The 16,622-nt window shown below is 40.2% G+C and overlaps 1 protein-coding gene across 1 annotated transcript; it reads left to right on the forward strand.

The window, feature by feature from the left end:
- The first annotated feature begins 12,911 nt into the window (after positions 1–12,911).
- Positions 12,912–15,175, forward strand: LOC311289948 (uncharacterized protein). Its single transcript, XM_084408226.1, has 3 exons — positions 12,912–13,697; positions 13,826–14,108; positions 14,245–15,175. The coding sequence occupies exons 1-3, from the start codon at positions 13,309–13,311 to the stop codon at positions 14,911–14,913; spliced, it is 1,341 nt and encodes a 446-aa protein (XP_084264352.1). The 5' UTR covers positions 12,912–13,308; the 3' UTR covers positions 14,914–15,175.
- Positions 15,176–16,622: the final 1,447 nt, after the last annotated feature.

Consider the following 16,622-nt stretch of genomic DNA (forward strand, 5'->3'; position numbering starts at 1 on the left):
GATTCAGGGAAAATGTTTATACATCATGCGGTCAACTGCACGTTATAAGTGGCACAACCTCACACAAATGAGTTTATGTGGAGCAGCAGTGAAATGAGCTGAAATCAGTGATTTTTTCTTGTACTCCACAGCATGATGGAAGCCTGCTGGAGAGTGACTTGAGCTTCTTTCTCCAAGACATCCACTGCGTTTGGGAGCTCCATGAGGGAGGTCTTGGTCCTAAATAGTTTCTCAATATGTTGAGTTAAGTCATAGGCTTCTTGGGAGGGACAACAAAGAGCACCTGCCTTGAGCTCTTTTACAGTTTTTCTCGATTGCTTAAACACTATAACCAGGCTTTTGAACTAAAATTTCAAAACCATAATGCCATTTATCAAAATGCACACCCATTTCACTAAACTATAAACACTATTCCCTGTTTTGACACATGAGTCAAATTTGTTGAACTGTCACTGCAAAACTCTACACACAAATCCCTTCATTTCTCATTGCCTACACCATGTTGTCATGTATAAAGCACTAGCACTCAATATTGTTCACTCAAGTTAGCACAGCTTCAGCTCAGTTAGCACACAATTACCCAGGTGGAAACACTAAGAGTCAAAATTTAACACACATCAATCAGATCCTTCAATAGATATATAAAAGGGCCCAAATCAGTTTATTGAGTTTTGGAACAATGGATCCAGAAAGACATGAAGGAAGAGATCGAGGAGGGATAAGGAGGAGGAGGAGGACGACGACGAAGGACAAGAAGACAAGCAGTCTCAGATGAAATTCAAGCCACTCTAGTTGCCCATGTCTTTGTCAATGGTATGACTATGAGGGAGGCTGGGCTACGAGTAAGGCCAAATTTGAGTTGCTTTACCGTCGCCTCGAGAACCTTCAGGGAGGTGTGGTGACAAACAAAATTCTATCACTGAATAAAAGACAAACTTTTCCAATAGTCTTTGATGAGGTTTATTTTCTTGCAAGAAAAGGCCAGCAGTCGTACAGTCACACAGAGTGGCTGCAGAGAGTGTAACAGTGAAGGTTGGCCATCCTTCATCCTTTATAGTCTTGACTCCCAGAATGTTATCTTTCTAGGCAAATGATGGTATTTCAACCATACGTGGAACATTCTTAGACGTGTTCATCATATTGTCTCCTTGAGTGGATCGAGGCCCTCCTGTCACCTACTAACACTCTTTACCATTCCAATACAATTCCACATAGAATAAGGTTTTGTGTGTGCTCTTTTACTGTCATATGATGGTCACACACATCTTACTGTAAGTAAGTAAATACTGTAAAAAAAAATTAGAGGAGAGAGTAAAAAAATATATAATTTTTTGTGTGTGTGTGTGTGTGTGTGTGTGTGTGTGTGTGTTGTACTGTGTAGTACATGAATGAATAAAAATGTGCCAGTGTATCCATTGGTTGTGTCTTTGGTGTTCATCATGTGAAAAGGTTTGTGAGGCGGGGAACCACAAGTAACATAACTTACCAGTTTTGGAAATGTTGTTTTGAATTTATTGCACCAGTGTGTTAGACTATGTTGTAGTGTGTGTGATTATGAGGGCTTGTGTGTCCAGTGTGAGGGCAAAGTTTGGTTTTTCAGCAAGAGTGAATGGTTTTGAGTGTAGAGCTTCATTTTGACCTGAAAATAGGATGTTTGGGGAATTGGGTGAGATGTTATGGATTTGTGTTTACTGTTTTGAGAATATGAGGCATAGTTTCAAGAAATGTGTTTAAGCAATCGAGAAAAACTGTAATTTAACAGTTTAGCATTTTCCACAGATGCTGGCAAATCTGACGACTTTGTGGACAATGTAGCCTGCAAGATGGAAGAGAATACATTTCTCAGTTTTTGTGAGGTCAGGTGTTGTTCTGTTCTCCACCATCAGCTGTTCTACTCTGACTGATGGAGTGACATTTTGTTCCACTGTGTCCAGGAAATCTGCCAAAAAGCTACTGTCGTCTTCCTGGTAGCTCCCAGATCTGATGGTGGTGAGGAACTGCCCTACAGATATAATTCTCAGTGCATGATGGAAATCCACTGGAGTTCAGAGGTGTCAAGTAACGAAGTACAAATACTTCATTACCTTACTTAAGTAGAAATGTGGGGTATCTATACTTTACTGGAGTAATTATTTTTCAGAGCACTTTTTACTTCTACTCCTTACATTTTCACGCAATTATCTGTACTTTCTACCCCTTACATTTTAAAAATAGCCTCGTTACTCCTATTTAATTTCGGCTTGTTTTCATTCCGGCTTGTCGTCCTTAAAAAAAAATTGGCCAATTACACAAACGGTTTAGATCTGAGTCCCGCCTCCTGAATACACATCGTTAAACTGATTGGCGTTGTGGTGTCTTTGTAACTTGTGAGAGGCTGTAGTCACATTTGGTTGTGCGAAGCGTCAAAACTCCTACGAAGGAAACCTAGATGCGGTAAGCGAGGGAGAAATCAGGGCAAATCGCGTCAAATATTGATTCAGAGAGAGAGAGAGAGAGAGAGAGAGAGCATTAATTGCATTTTTTTCCTTACATTACTTTTACTTTTATACTTTAAGTAGTTTTGAAACAAGTACTTTTATACTTTTACTTGAGTAAAAAGCTTGAGTTGATACTTCAACTTCTACAGAAGTCTTTTTAAACCATAGTATACTTCTACCTGAGTAATGAATGTGAATACTTTTGACACCTCTGCTGGAGTTGGTATGGGATTTTTAGACCTCACAGCTGAATGTATTTTCAAGGCAGTCTAAACCTTGAGGTTATCACAAACCTGTGTCCTCGTGACAGCATCTCCTCCTGATTTTGTTGTCATTATCACCCCAGTTTGAACAGGCTTCCAACCTCCCTGATGACCAATCTTCATCCCATGGAACAGATGGATGATATCCTGTAGGAAGATGATGCCTTTTCATTTGATGGTCTTTTCAATTCTGAACACCTGTCCACGGACAAGGGCACTTTATACCAGATGTGGGACATCAGGCATGAAATAGAGACTCCTGCCAATTGTGGCTGGATGTGGCACAGATGTTTTGGTGTGGTCGACCCCAAAGGATTTGCACATGTAGCCCTACGAATGCTGCCCTCTGTATTATTTTGGTAATTGGCCTGTTCTCTGCTCTATTTTTAGAATTGCCACTATAATGATATGCCACTACATGTTTCCACCATGTTATGTTTCCAGCCAACATAAACACACAAGCATGTGTTGCTACTCCTGTGTGACCTGCCGAAGTGACATCACCATACAGTTTGCCTGTGAGCATGTACAGCTCCACACTTGGAGTGATTGCCATTTCATTTCAGGACAGCACACACTCCCTTTCAAGGTCTGAGTTCTTAAAACCGAAGGTAGATGGATTGGCAAAGACCTCTGTCAACACACCAGGCTCAAATTTAATACATTCCATCCTTCTTTGCAGGGTTCTGATTGCTGGCAAGGGAATCTGCAATTCCTGTAGAGTTGAACTGCAAAGCAAATTTTAATGCCTTCTTAATTATGTCATTGCTCCATTTCATCCCTTTTGTGGTTTGCCAGCCTAATGCCTTAATTTGGTCTTTTGAAAAAGTTTTCTTTAAATTCTTGTCTTTAATTTTCATTGGTTTCTTGAGAGCTGCATTTTGATTTCTCTATTTTTCTTAGTGCAGCCTTAAAAAAAGAGATATTCTCCATTGATTTTAACCAATAAAAAAACTATTGCAGGTTTCAGACACGATTATCTTCACCTTTTCAATAATGTCAAAATAATGATTAGCAAAGTCGATAATGCCTGGGCAGAAGTATAGGTTGTCCCCATTTGACCCTGTCTCATTTGCTGCCTGTTTTGTGACCTCTTCAAACAGCGGATGGGAAAATGCAGTGAATCTTGACATGCCCACAATTGGCTAAAGGTCCCATATTGTCAAAACTGAAATTCCCTGGCTTTTTTCATGATAACAGAGGTCTAGGGGCTATGTAACTACCATATGAGCTTCAAAACATTCAATCCACAGACAAATGCACAAAGCCTGTATAAAGTAGCTGTGCCTTTTCACAAGCTGCTGTGACTTCCGTAAAAATGTGATGTCAGAACTACTCAGTCACCGCCCCGAGCACTGCCCACCCTCCCTCCCTCCCTCCCTCCCTGAGCACTGCCCACCCTCCCTCCCTCCCTGAGCACTGCCCACCCTCCCTCCCTCCCTCCCTCCCTCCCTCCCTCCCTCCCTGAGCACTGCCCACCCTCCCTCCCTCCCTCCCTCCCTCCCTCCCTCCCTCCCTCCCTCCCTCCCTCCCTGAGCACTGCCCACCCTCCCTCCCTCCCTCCCTCCCTCCCTCCCTCCCTCCCTCCCTCCCTCCCTGAGCACTGCCCACCCTCCCTCCCTCCCTCCCTCCCTCCCTCCCTGAGCACTGCCCACCCTCCCTCCCTCCCTCCCTCCCTCCCTCCCTCCCTGAGCACTGTGAGTGAATGAATGAACATGGTATAAATAGACTGAGACTAACAGGATAATGAGACACAGGTGAATGTAATCAGTGAATGAGGTACAGGTGAATGTGATCAGTGATAAGTGATGATGAGTCTGGGCAGTGAGTTATGGGAAATGTAGTTTGTGAGAGATAATAGTCTTGTGGAGACCTCTGGTGACTCTCAAGGGCACTCCAGCTCATGACCGTTACATAGTCACAGTTCAATGCCGTTTTTTTAAAGAAGCTTCTCATTAAAGATGCTGCAGTCCCTACATTGTTGGGTCCAACCTTAAATTCACAACCCATAAGTAAACTTCTAACACATTTTTTGTTCGATTATGGAACCAGCATAATCTGAAATTATAGTTTGTAAACGGATATGCAACACTAACGTGTTGCTAAGTTAATGTTGAAGTGTTGTTTTGTTCATTCTATGGTTGCCATAAGCTTTAATAGAATATCTGTTGGAAACAAGACAAAATACATACATTGTTTGTTTTCCTACGTTACAGACACAGACCCTGTTTTTATTGAGTAAAAAACGGTGAGATTGACAGTCTCTGTGTTTTTTGTTTTGCTGTGGGACGGACATGGCGTTAGTACATCATGTAAATCATCTGTGTTGTAGCAGGGAGAGATTAAAAAAGAGGCAGGGCAGGGAGTAGGTTTGGTGAAATGCTATTATGTAGTATAAATGAATGCTGATGTGTATATACTTTTTTTTTTTTTGTCATTAAGAATCATTAATAAATCAGTAACAGACAGACACCTTTAGTAGTGGATTGCAACTATCTTCAACACCAGTGAAGGGGAGCATGGGTGGTGTCCAGGGTTCAAGACCAGCAAAGAGACCACGGTTTGAGGAGGATGAAGAGGAGGACATATCTGTTGTGATTCCTGAGCCTCATGAATCCACATACAACGCAGAAGAATCTGTGACTGTAGTCACAGATTCATCACAGATGACTTAAGTGTGTTTTATAAATGGGGGAAGGATCAGGAGACACTTCTGCAACAGCTCAGCCAAGACAATAAGGTCATAATTGGAGGTGATATGAGGGCGGACTCACCAGGTATAAAATGTTATTTTGTCATCTGTATTGTATTATTTTAGCAGTATATGTTATGAAATATATATATATATATATATTTCATTCATATGTTGCCGCATATCTTTTGGCTTTTCCCTCAGGACACTCAGCGAAGTATGGTAGTAATAGTGTGATGAACCTTCAGAAAAACACAATAATTGATATCCAGTTGGTGCAGGTCATTGTGAAATACACAAGGATGACAGTTTTGCTAGTCACAGTTACTTTGGTTGATGTGGTGGTTACGTCTCAAAGCAATTGTGACAAAATAATAATTCAGTAATACTAAAACATTCAGTATAGACTTTTTGTGTCCCATGATTCGCAATGTGGTTTCTCTTCTGTATTTTTATATAAAGAATGAAAGACTACTGAAAGAACAAGACATTTTTTTTAATGTAATAAAGCAGGATCACATACCAGATTTGGTCATGTACTTGGTTGTGAGGGCACAACGAGAGAGGAAACTGTTCACCATTTCCACCTCTTCCCCTGCAGTTGCGCCAGCACCCTCCTGATTCCTACCACTCCAGACAATCTAACAAATGTGTGAAAAAGTTATTGGTTAGGGATGCACCAATCTCAGTTTTGCAAAGATATAAATTGTGCATTCCCATTATCAATAATTAAATTAAATAGCAATAGTAAATGGCATAATAAAGACAATACCTCACACTTAGCTGAATGGGCCTTGGCATGCATGACTGACAGAAACGGCCTCATTTGAAGAAGAGGCTCAGTTCAGGCATAGAGACTGACATCTTCTGAAGATAGGGCCAGTACTTGCATGAGATGTCAGTGCAGTAGAAATTAATGTTTGTGGCTGCCTGAAGCTCCTTCTGCAGGAACAGGCGATACGCAAAGATCTCCCCCCTGTACATGTTGAGACCCTTTAGTATCACCCCATGCCTGCAAACAGCTACATCAAGACCCTCTTCATCAAGTGTGCTTGCTCTTCTAGCAGTCTCCCTGGCAGCAGACCACTGACTAGCTCCACAAGTGCCTTTTCCGTCTGCATGAAAAAGGAAAAATATATATATATATTAGATGGCAAAAATACTGCATTTACACAGCAGGGCTACAAACTCTGAATCATTACTAACACTTTTCACTTTACTCCTGATTTCTTCAACGAAAGAGGATACGTCCGCATCTTTGGCAATGAAGATGCCCTCAAAGTATGGTTCCTCTGACCTTAATGAAAGCATATTCAGTGGCAAACACCATTTGTTCAGTAGGTTTTAGAAGGTGTGAAACAACTTAAGCCAGACAATATACAAAATACAAAATGATCACCACATGGTTCTTCGTGCTGGATTTTAAAGTGCGGCAAATTTATACTGACACTGATACCTGGTATCATCTCGATATTCCATACCAGTATCGGTGGTTTCAGTTATCCTGATGTTTCTAAGCAGGTTTTAAATTATCAGTATAAAATGTGTCATGCTGTTGTAGTGTGGTGGATGTATGACAAGTCTATAAAATGGTGCTGAGTAATGGCCATTGACAGCACAAGAAAAAACCAGGGAGGAAGCAGAAACAAGTACAACCTATCATGGAACCTTGAATAATTATCTGATGAGAAATAGAAGCTTCTGTGTTGTGATAACATGAGCTACTATGATGTAGTGCCCCCGTCACAGAGTAATGTTGTGCAGTGTAAGCCGTACAGTAAAGCCGTGTATTATGGGAGTATACACAATAAGGTTCTAATATTTATCAAATTGAAGGAAGTTACTAGTCTCAATAGCCTAGTTGTCAGTCCCCTGACAATATTTTTTTTAGCTTTGGGCAACCCGAGTTCAAGTCCAGGGTCGTCGAACTTTCTTGATACTATACTTTCCTATCATAAAAAAAGGCAAAAAATATATTCTTTAAACTGATGCAAGCTAAGCTCCATCCACACACAAAATAGAATCAGCATTTTTTAAGCCATTACATCAACACCTCTCATAATGGGAGTGGGGGAACGGATTCTGACAACTGTTTTTCTTTTTGCCGTCGGATTCTGTTCCCTCCATATTTCTGACACACTGAGGTTCTTATATTTATCAAATTGATGCTGTTTAAGCTCCATACACTCACAAAAATAGAATCAGCATTTTTTAAGCCATTACATCAACACCTCTCATAATGGGAGTGGGGGAACGGATTTCGACAGCTGAACTATTTGCCGTCGGATTCCGTTCCCCCTATGTTTCTTACACAATAAGGTTCTAATATTTATCAAATTGAAGGAAGTTGCTAGTCTCAATAGCCTAGTTGTCAGTACCCTGACAATATTTTTTTTAGCTTTGGGCAACCCGAGTTCAAGTCCAGGGTCGTCAAACTTTCTTGATACTATACTTTCCTATCATAATAAAAGGCAAAAAATATATTCTTTAAACTGATGCAAGTTAAGCTCCATCCACACACAAAATAGAATCAGCATTTTTTAAGCCATTACATCAACACCTCTCATAATGGGAGTGGGGGAACGGATTTCGACAGCTGAACTATTTGCCGTCGGATACCGTTCCCCCTATGTTTCTTACACAATAAGGTTCTAATATTTATTAAATTGTAGCATTTCACTAGCCTCAATAGCCTAGTAGTCAGTCCCCTGACAATATTTCTTTTTAGCTTTGGGGCGACCCGAGTTCAAGTCCCAGGTCATCGAACTTTCTTGATACTATACTTTCCTATCATAATAAAAGGCAAAAAATATATTCTTTAAACTGTTGCAAGTTAAGCTCCATCCACACACAAAATAGAATCAGCATTTTTTAAGCCATTACATCAACACCTCTCATAATGGGAGTGGGGGAACGGATTCTGACAACTGTTTTTCTTTTTGCCGTCGGATTCTGTTCCCCCCATATTTCTGACACACTGAGGTTCTTATATTTATCAAATTGATGCTGTTTAAGCTCCATACACTCACAAAAATAGAATCAGCATTTTTTAAGCCATTACATCAACACCTCTCATAATGGGAGTGGGGGAACTGATTCTGACAGCTGTTTTTTTGCCGTCGGATTCTGTTCCCCCTATGTTTCTTACACAATAAGGTTCTAATATTTATTAAATTGTAGCATTTTGCTAGCTTCAATAGCCTAGTAGTCAGTCCCTTGACAATATTTTTTTTAGCTTTGGGGCGACCCGAGTTCAAGTCCCGGGTCATCGAACTTTCTTGATACTATACTTTCCTATCATAATAAAAGGCAAAAAATATATTCTTTAAACTGTTGCAAGTTAAGCTCCATCCACACACAAAATAGAATCAGCATTTTTTAAGCCATTACATCAACACCTCTCATAATGGGAGTGGGGGAACGGATTCCGACAGCTGTTTTTTTGCCGTCGGATTCCGTTCCCCCTATGTTTCTTACACAATAAGGTTCTAATATTTATAAAATTGTAGCATTTAGCTAGCCTCAATAGCCTAGTTGTCAGTCCCCTGACAATATTTTTTTTTAGCTTTGGGGCGACCCGAGTTCAAGTCCCGGGTCATCGAACTTTCTTGATACTATAGTTTCCTATCATAATAAAAGGCAAAAAATATATTCTTTAAACTGTTGCAAGTTAAGCTCCATCCACACACAAAATAGAATCAGCATTTTTTAAGCCATTACATCAACACTTCTCATAATGGGAGTGGGGGAACGGATTTCGACAGCTGAACTATTTGCCGTCGGATACCGTTCCCCCTATGTTTCTTACACAATAAGGTTCTAATATTTATTAAATTGTAACATTTTGCTAGCTTCAATAGCCTAGTAGTCAGTCCCTTGACAATATTTTTTTTAGCTTTGGGGCGACCCGAGTTCAAGTCCCGGGTCATCGAACTTTCTTGATACTATACTTTCCTATCATAATAAAAGGCAAAAAATATATTCTTTAAACTGTTGCAAGTTAAGCTCCATCCACACACAAAATAGAATCAGCATTTTTTAAGCCATTACATCAACACCTCTCATAATGGGAGTGGGGGAACGGATTCCGACAGCTGTTTTTTTGCCGTCGGATTCCGTTCCCCCTATGTTTCTTACACAATAAGGTTCTAATATTTATAAAATTGTAGCATTTAGCTAGCCTCAATAGCCTAGTAGTCAGTCCCCTGACAATATTTTTTTTTAGCTTTGGGGCGACCCGAGTTCAAGTCCCGGGTCATCTAACTTTCTTGATACTATAGTTTCCTATCATAATAAAAGGCAAAAAATATATTCTTTAAACTGTTGCAAGTTAAGCTCCATCCACACACAAAATAGAATCAGCATTTTTTAAGCCATTACATCAACACCTCTCATAATGGGAGTGGGGGAACTGATTTCGACAGCTGTTTTTTTGCCGTCGGATTCCGTTCCAACTATGTTTCTTACACAATAAGGTTCTAATATTTATTAAATTGTAGCATTTTGTTAACCTCAATAGCCTAGTGGTCAGTCCCCTGACAATAGTCTTTTTTAGCTTTGGGGCGACCCGAGTTCAAGTCCCGGGTCATCTAACTTTCTTTCTAGCCTAGTTGTCAGTACCCTGACAATATTTTTTTTAGCTTTGGGCAACCCGAGTTCAAGTCCAGGGTCGTCAAACTTTCTTGATACTATACTTTCCTATCATAATAAAAGGCAAAAAATATATTCTTTAAACTGTTGCAAGTTAAGCTCCATCCACACACAAAATAGAATCAGCATTTTTTTAAGCCATTACATCAACACCTCTCATAATGGGAGTGGGGGAACGGATTTCGACAGCTGAACTATTTGCCGTCGGATTCCGTTCCCCATATGTTTCTTACACAATAAGGTTCTAATATTTATCAAATTGAAGGAAATTACTAGTCTCAATAGCCTAGTTGTCAGTACCCTGACAATATTTTTTTTAGCTTTGGGCAACCCGAGTTCAAGTCCAGGGTCGTCGAACTTTCTTGATACTATACTTTTCTATCATAATAAAAGGCAAAAAATATATTCTTTAAACTGTTTCAAGTTAAGCTCCATCCACACACAAAATAGAATCAGCATTTTTAAGCCATTACATCAACACCTCTCATAATGGGAGTGGGGGAACTGATTCTGACAGCTGTTTTTTTGCCGTCGGATTCTGTTCCCCCTATGTTTCTTACACAATAAGGTTCTAATATTTATTAAATTGTAGCATTTTGCTAGCTTCAATAGCCTAGTAGTCAGTCCCTTGACAATATTTTTTTTAGCTTTGGGGCGACCCGAGTTCAAGTCCCGGGTCATTGAACTTTCTTGATACTATACTTTCCTATCATAATAAAAGGCAAAAAATATATTCTTTAAACTGTTGCAAGTTAAGCTCCATCCACACACAAAATAGAATCAGCATTTTTTAAGCCATTACATCAACACCTCTCATAATGGGAGTGGGGGAACGGATTCCGACAGCTGTTTTTTGCCGTCGGATTCCGTTCCTCCTATGTTTCTTACACAATAAGGTTCTAATATTTATAAAATTGTATCATTTAGCTAGCCTCAATAGCCTAGTAGTCAGTCCCCTGACAATATTTTTTTTTAGCTTTGGGGCGACCCGAGTTCAAGTCCCGGGTCATCGAACTTTCTTGATACTATACTTTCCTATCATAATAAAAGGCAAAAAATATATTCTTTAAACTGTTGCAAGTTAAGCTCCATCCACACACAAAATAGAATCAGCATTTTTTAAGCCATTACATCAACACTTCTCATAATGGGAGTGGGGGAACGGATTTCGACAGCTGAACTATTTGCCGTCGGATACCGTTCCCCCTATGTTTCTTACACAATAAGGTTCTAATATTTATTAAATTGCAGCATTTCGTTAGCCTCAATAGCCTAGTGGTCAGTCCCCTGACAATATTTTTTTTTAGCTTTGGGGCAACCCGAGTTCAAGTCCAGGGTCGTCGAACTTTCTTGATACTATACTTTCCTATCATAATAAAAGGCAAAAAATATATTCTTTAAACTGTTGCAAGTTAAGCTCCATCCACACACAAAATAGAATCAGCATTTTTAAGCCATTACATCAACACCTCTCATAATGGGAGTGGGGGAACTGATTTCGACAGCTGTTTTTTTGCCGTCGGATTCCGTTCCCCCTATGTTTCTTACACAATAAGGTTCTAATATTTATTAAATTGTAGCATTTTGTTATCCTCAATAGCCTAGTGGTCAGTCCCCTGACAAAATTCTTTTTTAGCTTTGGGGCGACCCGAGTTCAAGTCCCGGGTCATCGAACTTTCTTTCTAGCCTAGTTGTCAGTACCCTGACAATATTTTTTTTAGCTTTGGGCAACCCGAGTTCAAGTCCAGGGTCGTTAAACTTTCTTGATACTATACTTTCCTATCATAATTAAAGGCAAAAAATATATTCTTTAAGCTGATGCAAGTTAAGCTCCATCCACACACAAAATAGAATCAGCATTTTTTAAGCCATTACATCAACACCTCTCATAATGGGAGTGGGGGAACGGATTTCGACAGCTGAACTATTTGCCGTCGGATTCCGTTCCCCCTATGTTTCTTACACAATAAAGTTCTAATATTTATCAAATTGTAGCATTTTGCTAGCCTCAATAGCCTAGTGGTCAGTCCCCTGACAATATTTTTTTTAGCTTTGGGCAACCCGAGTTCAAGTCCAGGGTCGTCAAACTTTCTTGATACTATACTTTCCTATCATAATAAAAGGCAAAAAATATATTCTTTAAGCTGATGCAAGTTAAGCTCCATCCACACACAAAATAGAATCAGCATTTTTTAAGCCATTACATCAACACCTCTCATAATGGGAGTGGGGGAACGGATTTCGACAGCTGAACTATTTGCCGTCGGATTCCGTTCCCCCTATGTTTCTTACACAATAAGGTTCTAATATTTATCAAATTGAAGGAAGTTACTAGTCTCAATAGCCTAGTTGTCAGTACCCTGACAATGTTTTTTTTTAGCTTTGGGCAACCCGAGTTCAAGTCCCGGGTCATCGAACTTTCTTGATACTATACTTTCCTATCATAATAAAAGGCAAAAAATATATTCTTTAAACTGTTGCAAGTTAAGCTCCATCCACACACAAAATAGAATCAGCATTTTTTAAGCCATTACATCAACACCTCTCATAATGGGAGTGGGGGAACGGATTCTGACAACTGTTTTTCTTTTTGCCGTCGGATTCTGTTCCCCCCATATTTCTGACACACTGAGGTTCTTATATTTATCAAATTGATGCTGTTTAAGCTCCATACACTCACAAAAATAGAATCAGCATTTTTTAAGCCATTACATCAACACCTCTCATAATGGGAGTGGGGGAACTGATTCTGACAGCTGTTTTTTTGCCGTCGGATTCTGTTCCCCCTATGTTTCTTACACAATAAGGTTCTAATATTTATTACAGTTTTTCTCAAATGCTAAAACACAAAAGCCAATCCTCTAAACCAAATGACCAGTTGTCTAAACACATTTACTAAATCTAGCCATCATTTTCCAATATCATAAACACATTTCACATGAAGACACAATTCACAAAACACAATCCTCTGTTCTCATAAATCTTAACACATTTTTCCTTGCTAAAACACAAGTTGCAAAAGAACTCTGCTCATATTCTCAAATGAAAGCTCATGTGATGCAAAATGCTTGCCACAGTCAGCAATATTTGAACACAATGAACACACCTGGCGTCATTCATTACACACAACGACTCAAAATTGAAGACACTTGTTGCTAATGCTGTGACCACATGTATAAAAGCAAGTTCAGAGTTCACAGTCTGCTGAAGATTCCAAACAAACACAATGGATGAAGGCAGAGTCAGGGGAAGAGGAATTCGAGTCAGAGGAGGGAGAAGAGCTGGCCATGGAGGAAGAGGAGCGGGCCAACGAGGAAGAGGAGTTCAAATCAGAGGAGGAAGAGGAGCAGGCCAACGAGGAAGAGGAGGTCAAATCAGAGGAGGAAGAGGAGCAGGCCAACGAGGAAGAGGAGGAGGCCAACAAGGGAGAGGAGAAGGTCCAGGAGGGAGAGCAAGACAACCTCGCACCATCATTACGGACGAGATGCGAGCAACAGTCATTGACCATGTCATTGTCCATGGCATGACAATGGCTGAAGCAGGACTAAGAGTCCGTCCAAACCTGAGTAGGTTCACCATGGCCACCATTATCAGGGCATTCAGACAACACAACAGGTATTGTACTCTATTGCTTTCTTTGTCACAATACAATTTTACAAGCCTGTGAAAGTAGTCTATTGGTTTCAAATCAGTTGTTACTGAATTGTAAAATATGTCAATTGACAACACGTTTCTTTCTTTAGAGTTGAAAGAATGCCACATAGAGGTGGGAGGGTTGCCATATTTACAGCGGCACAAGAAACCCTCATTGTGGATATGGTTCGTGAGAACAACCTCATCAGACTCCGGGAGATCAGAGACAAAGTCATTGCCGATAATGTCAACTTTGAGAGCATTGATAATGTCAGCTTGGCCACAATAGACCGAGTTCTCCGGCGCCAAAAGATGCGGATGAAACAGGTATATAGGGTTCCCTTTGAGCGCAACTCTGCGCGACACAAAGACCTACGTTACGAGTATGTGCAAGTAAGTATACATCCATGTTCACAGTACAGTTAGTGGACATACTGTGTTGCTCAGTGGCCTACATTACTTCTGGACAATACTGTGCTACCTGATAGACTGTTGTTCTGAACACCTGTGCACTTTCACATTTTCACAGAGGATATTACAGTTGGATGCGATGGCCAGACCTCATGAGTACCTCTTCCTGGATGAGGCTGGCTTCAACCTGCAGAAACGAAGGCAAAGAGGCCGTAACATCATTGGCCAAAGAGCCATCACTGAGGTTCCTGGCCAACGGGGGGGTAATATTACTCTTTGTGCGGCCATGGGTTCGGAGGGGCTTGTCCACCGGCATGCTGTCCTTGGGTCTTACAACACCCAACGTCTCCTCACCTTCCTAGAGGAGCTAAAAGACATCCTCCTGGACCGCCAGCAACACCATCCTGGGCCCGCACATCACATTTATGTGATCATTTGGGACAATGTACGCTTCCACAGAACAAACCAAATCAGAGAGTGGTTCACCACCAACAGTAACCACTTTTTAAACGTCTGTCTGCCACCCTACTCCCCTTTCCTGAACCCTATAGAGGAGTTCTTCTCATCGTGGAGATGGAAGGTTTATGACAGACAACCATACACTAGAGAGAACCTCCTAAGGGCAATGGAGCTGGCCTGTGTTGACATCCCAGTGGAGGCCTTCCCAGGATGGATTCGCCATTCCAGGGCGTTTTTCCCGCGGTGCCTGGCAAGAGACAATATAGCCTGCGATGTGGATGAGGTGATGTGGCCCGATGCAGCTCAGCGACATGATGCCGCACAGTGATTGTGGTGTGTGTGTGTGGTGTGACTAAAGTAAATAAAAAAACTTCACACCCTGATCATGTTTTCAAGAGTACTGTTGTGTACAATAGATTCTGTTTTTGCATTGAGTTGTGTTACAGTAGTGTACATGCAGAATTCACTATAGATTTATACTCTTCATATGAAACTCACAAATCTAAATGCCTAATCCTCTGCAGAGATCTAAGAAGATCCATTACTGTAAAGTTTCTAAAAATATGCATCGGCAGTTATGAAACAAAGAACATTCTCACAAATTGAGCATTGTGTTTTCAATTGTTTTGCTGTAGTGTGTAATGTGTATAGTGTTTACATTTTTGAATGCTTCAAGCTGTTCTTTTGGTGTGAAAGTTTGAGTTTTGAAGTGAGAAGGTGTGGTTGTGTTTATGTAGCTTTAGAAAAGGGTGTTGTGTTTAGACATTGGGGAACATGGAGGAAACGTTTGTGAAATGTGTTTTAGCATTTGAGAAAAACTGTAAATTGTAGCATTTTGCTAGCTTCAATAGCCTAGTAGTCAGTCCCTTGACAATATTTTTTTTAGCTTTGGGGCGACCCGAGTTCAAGTCCCGGGTCATCGAACTTTCTTGATACTATACTTTCCTATCATAATAAAAGGCAAAAAATATATTCTTTAAACTGTTGCAAGTTAAGCTCCATCCACACACAAAATAGAATCAGCATTTTTTAAGCCATTACATCAACACCTCTCATAATGGGAGTGGGGGAACGGATTCCGACAGCTGTTTTTTTGCCGTCGGATTCCGTTCCCCCTATGTTTCTTACACAATAAGGTTCTAATATTTATAAAATTGTAGCATTTTGCTAGCTTCAATAGCCTAGTAGTCAGTCCCTTGACAATATTTTTTTTAGCTTTGGGGCGACCCGAGTTCAAGTCCCGGGTCATCGAACTTTCTTGATACTATAGTTTCCTATCATAATAAAAGGCAAAAAATATATTCTTTAAACTGTTGCAAGTTAAGCTCCATCCACACACAAAATAGAATCAGCATTTTTTAAGCCATTACATCAACACTTCTCATAATGGGAGTGGGGGAACGGATTTCGACAGCTGAACTATTTGCCGTCGGATACCGTTCCCCCTATGTTTCTTACACAATAAGGTTCTAATATTTATTAAATTGTAACATTTTGCTAGCTTCAATAGCCTAGTAGTCAGTCCCTTGACAATATTTTTTTTAGCTTTGGGGCGACCCGAGTTCAAGTCCCGGGTCATCGAACTTTCTTGATACTATACTTTCCTATCATAATAAAAGGCAAAAAATATATTCTTTAAACTGTTGCAAGTTAAGCTCCATCCACACACAAAATAGAATCAGCATTTTTTAAGCCATTACATCAACACCTCTCATAATGGGAGTGGGGGAACGGATTCCGACAGCTGTTTTTTTGCCGTCGGATTCCGTTCCCCCTATGTTTCTTACACAATAAGGTTCTAATATTTATAAAATTGTAGCATTTAGCTAGCCTCAATAGCCTAGTAGTCAGTCCCCTGACAATATTTTTTTTTAGCTTTGGGGCGACCCGAGTTCAAGTCCCGGGTCATCTAACTTTCTTGATACTATAGTTTCCTATCATAATAAAAGGCAAAAAATATATTCTTTAAACTGTTGCAAGTTAAGCTCCATCCACACACAAAATAGAATCAGCATTTTTTAAGCCATTACATCAACA

Source organism: Rutilus rutilus (genome assembly GCF_951802725.1).
Source record: "Rutilus rutilus genome assembly, chromosome: 4".
NCBI lineage: Eukaryota > Metazoa > Chordata > Actinopteri > Cypriniformes > Leuciscidae > Rutilus > Rutilus rutilus.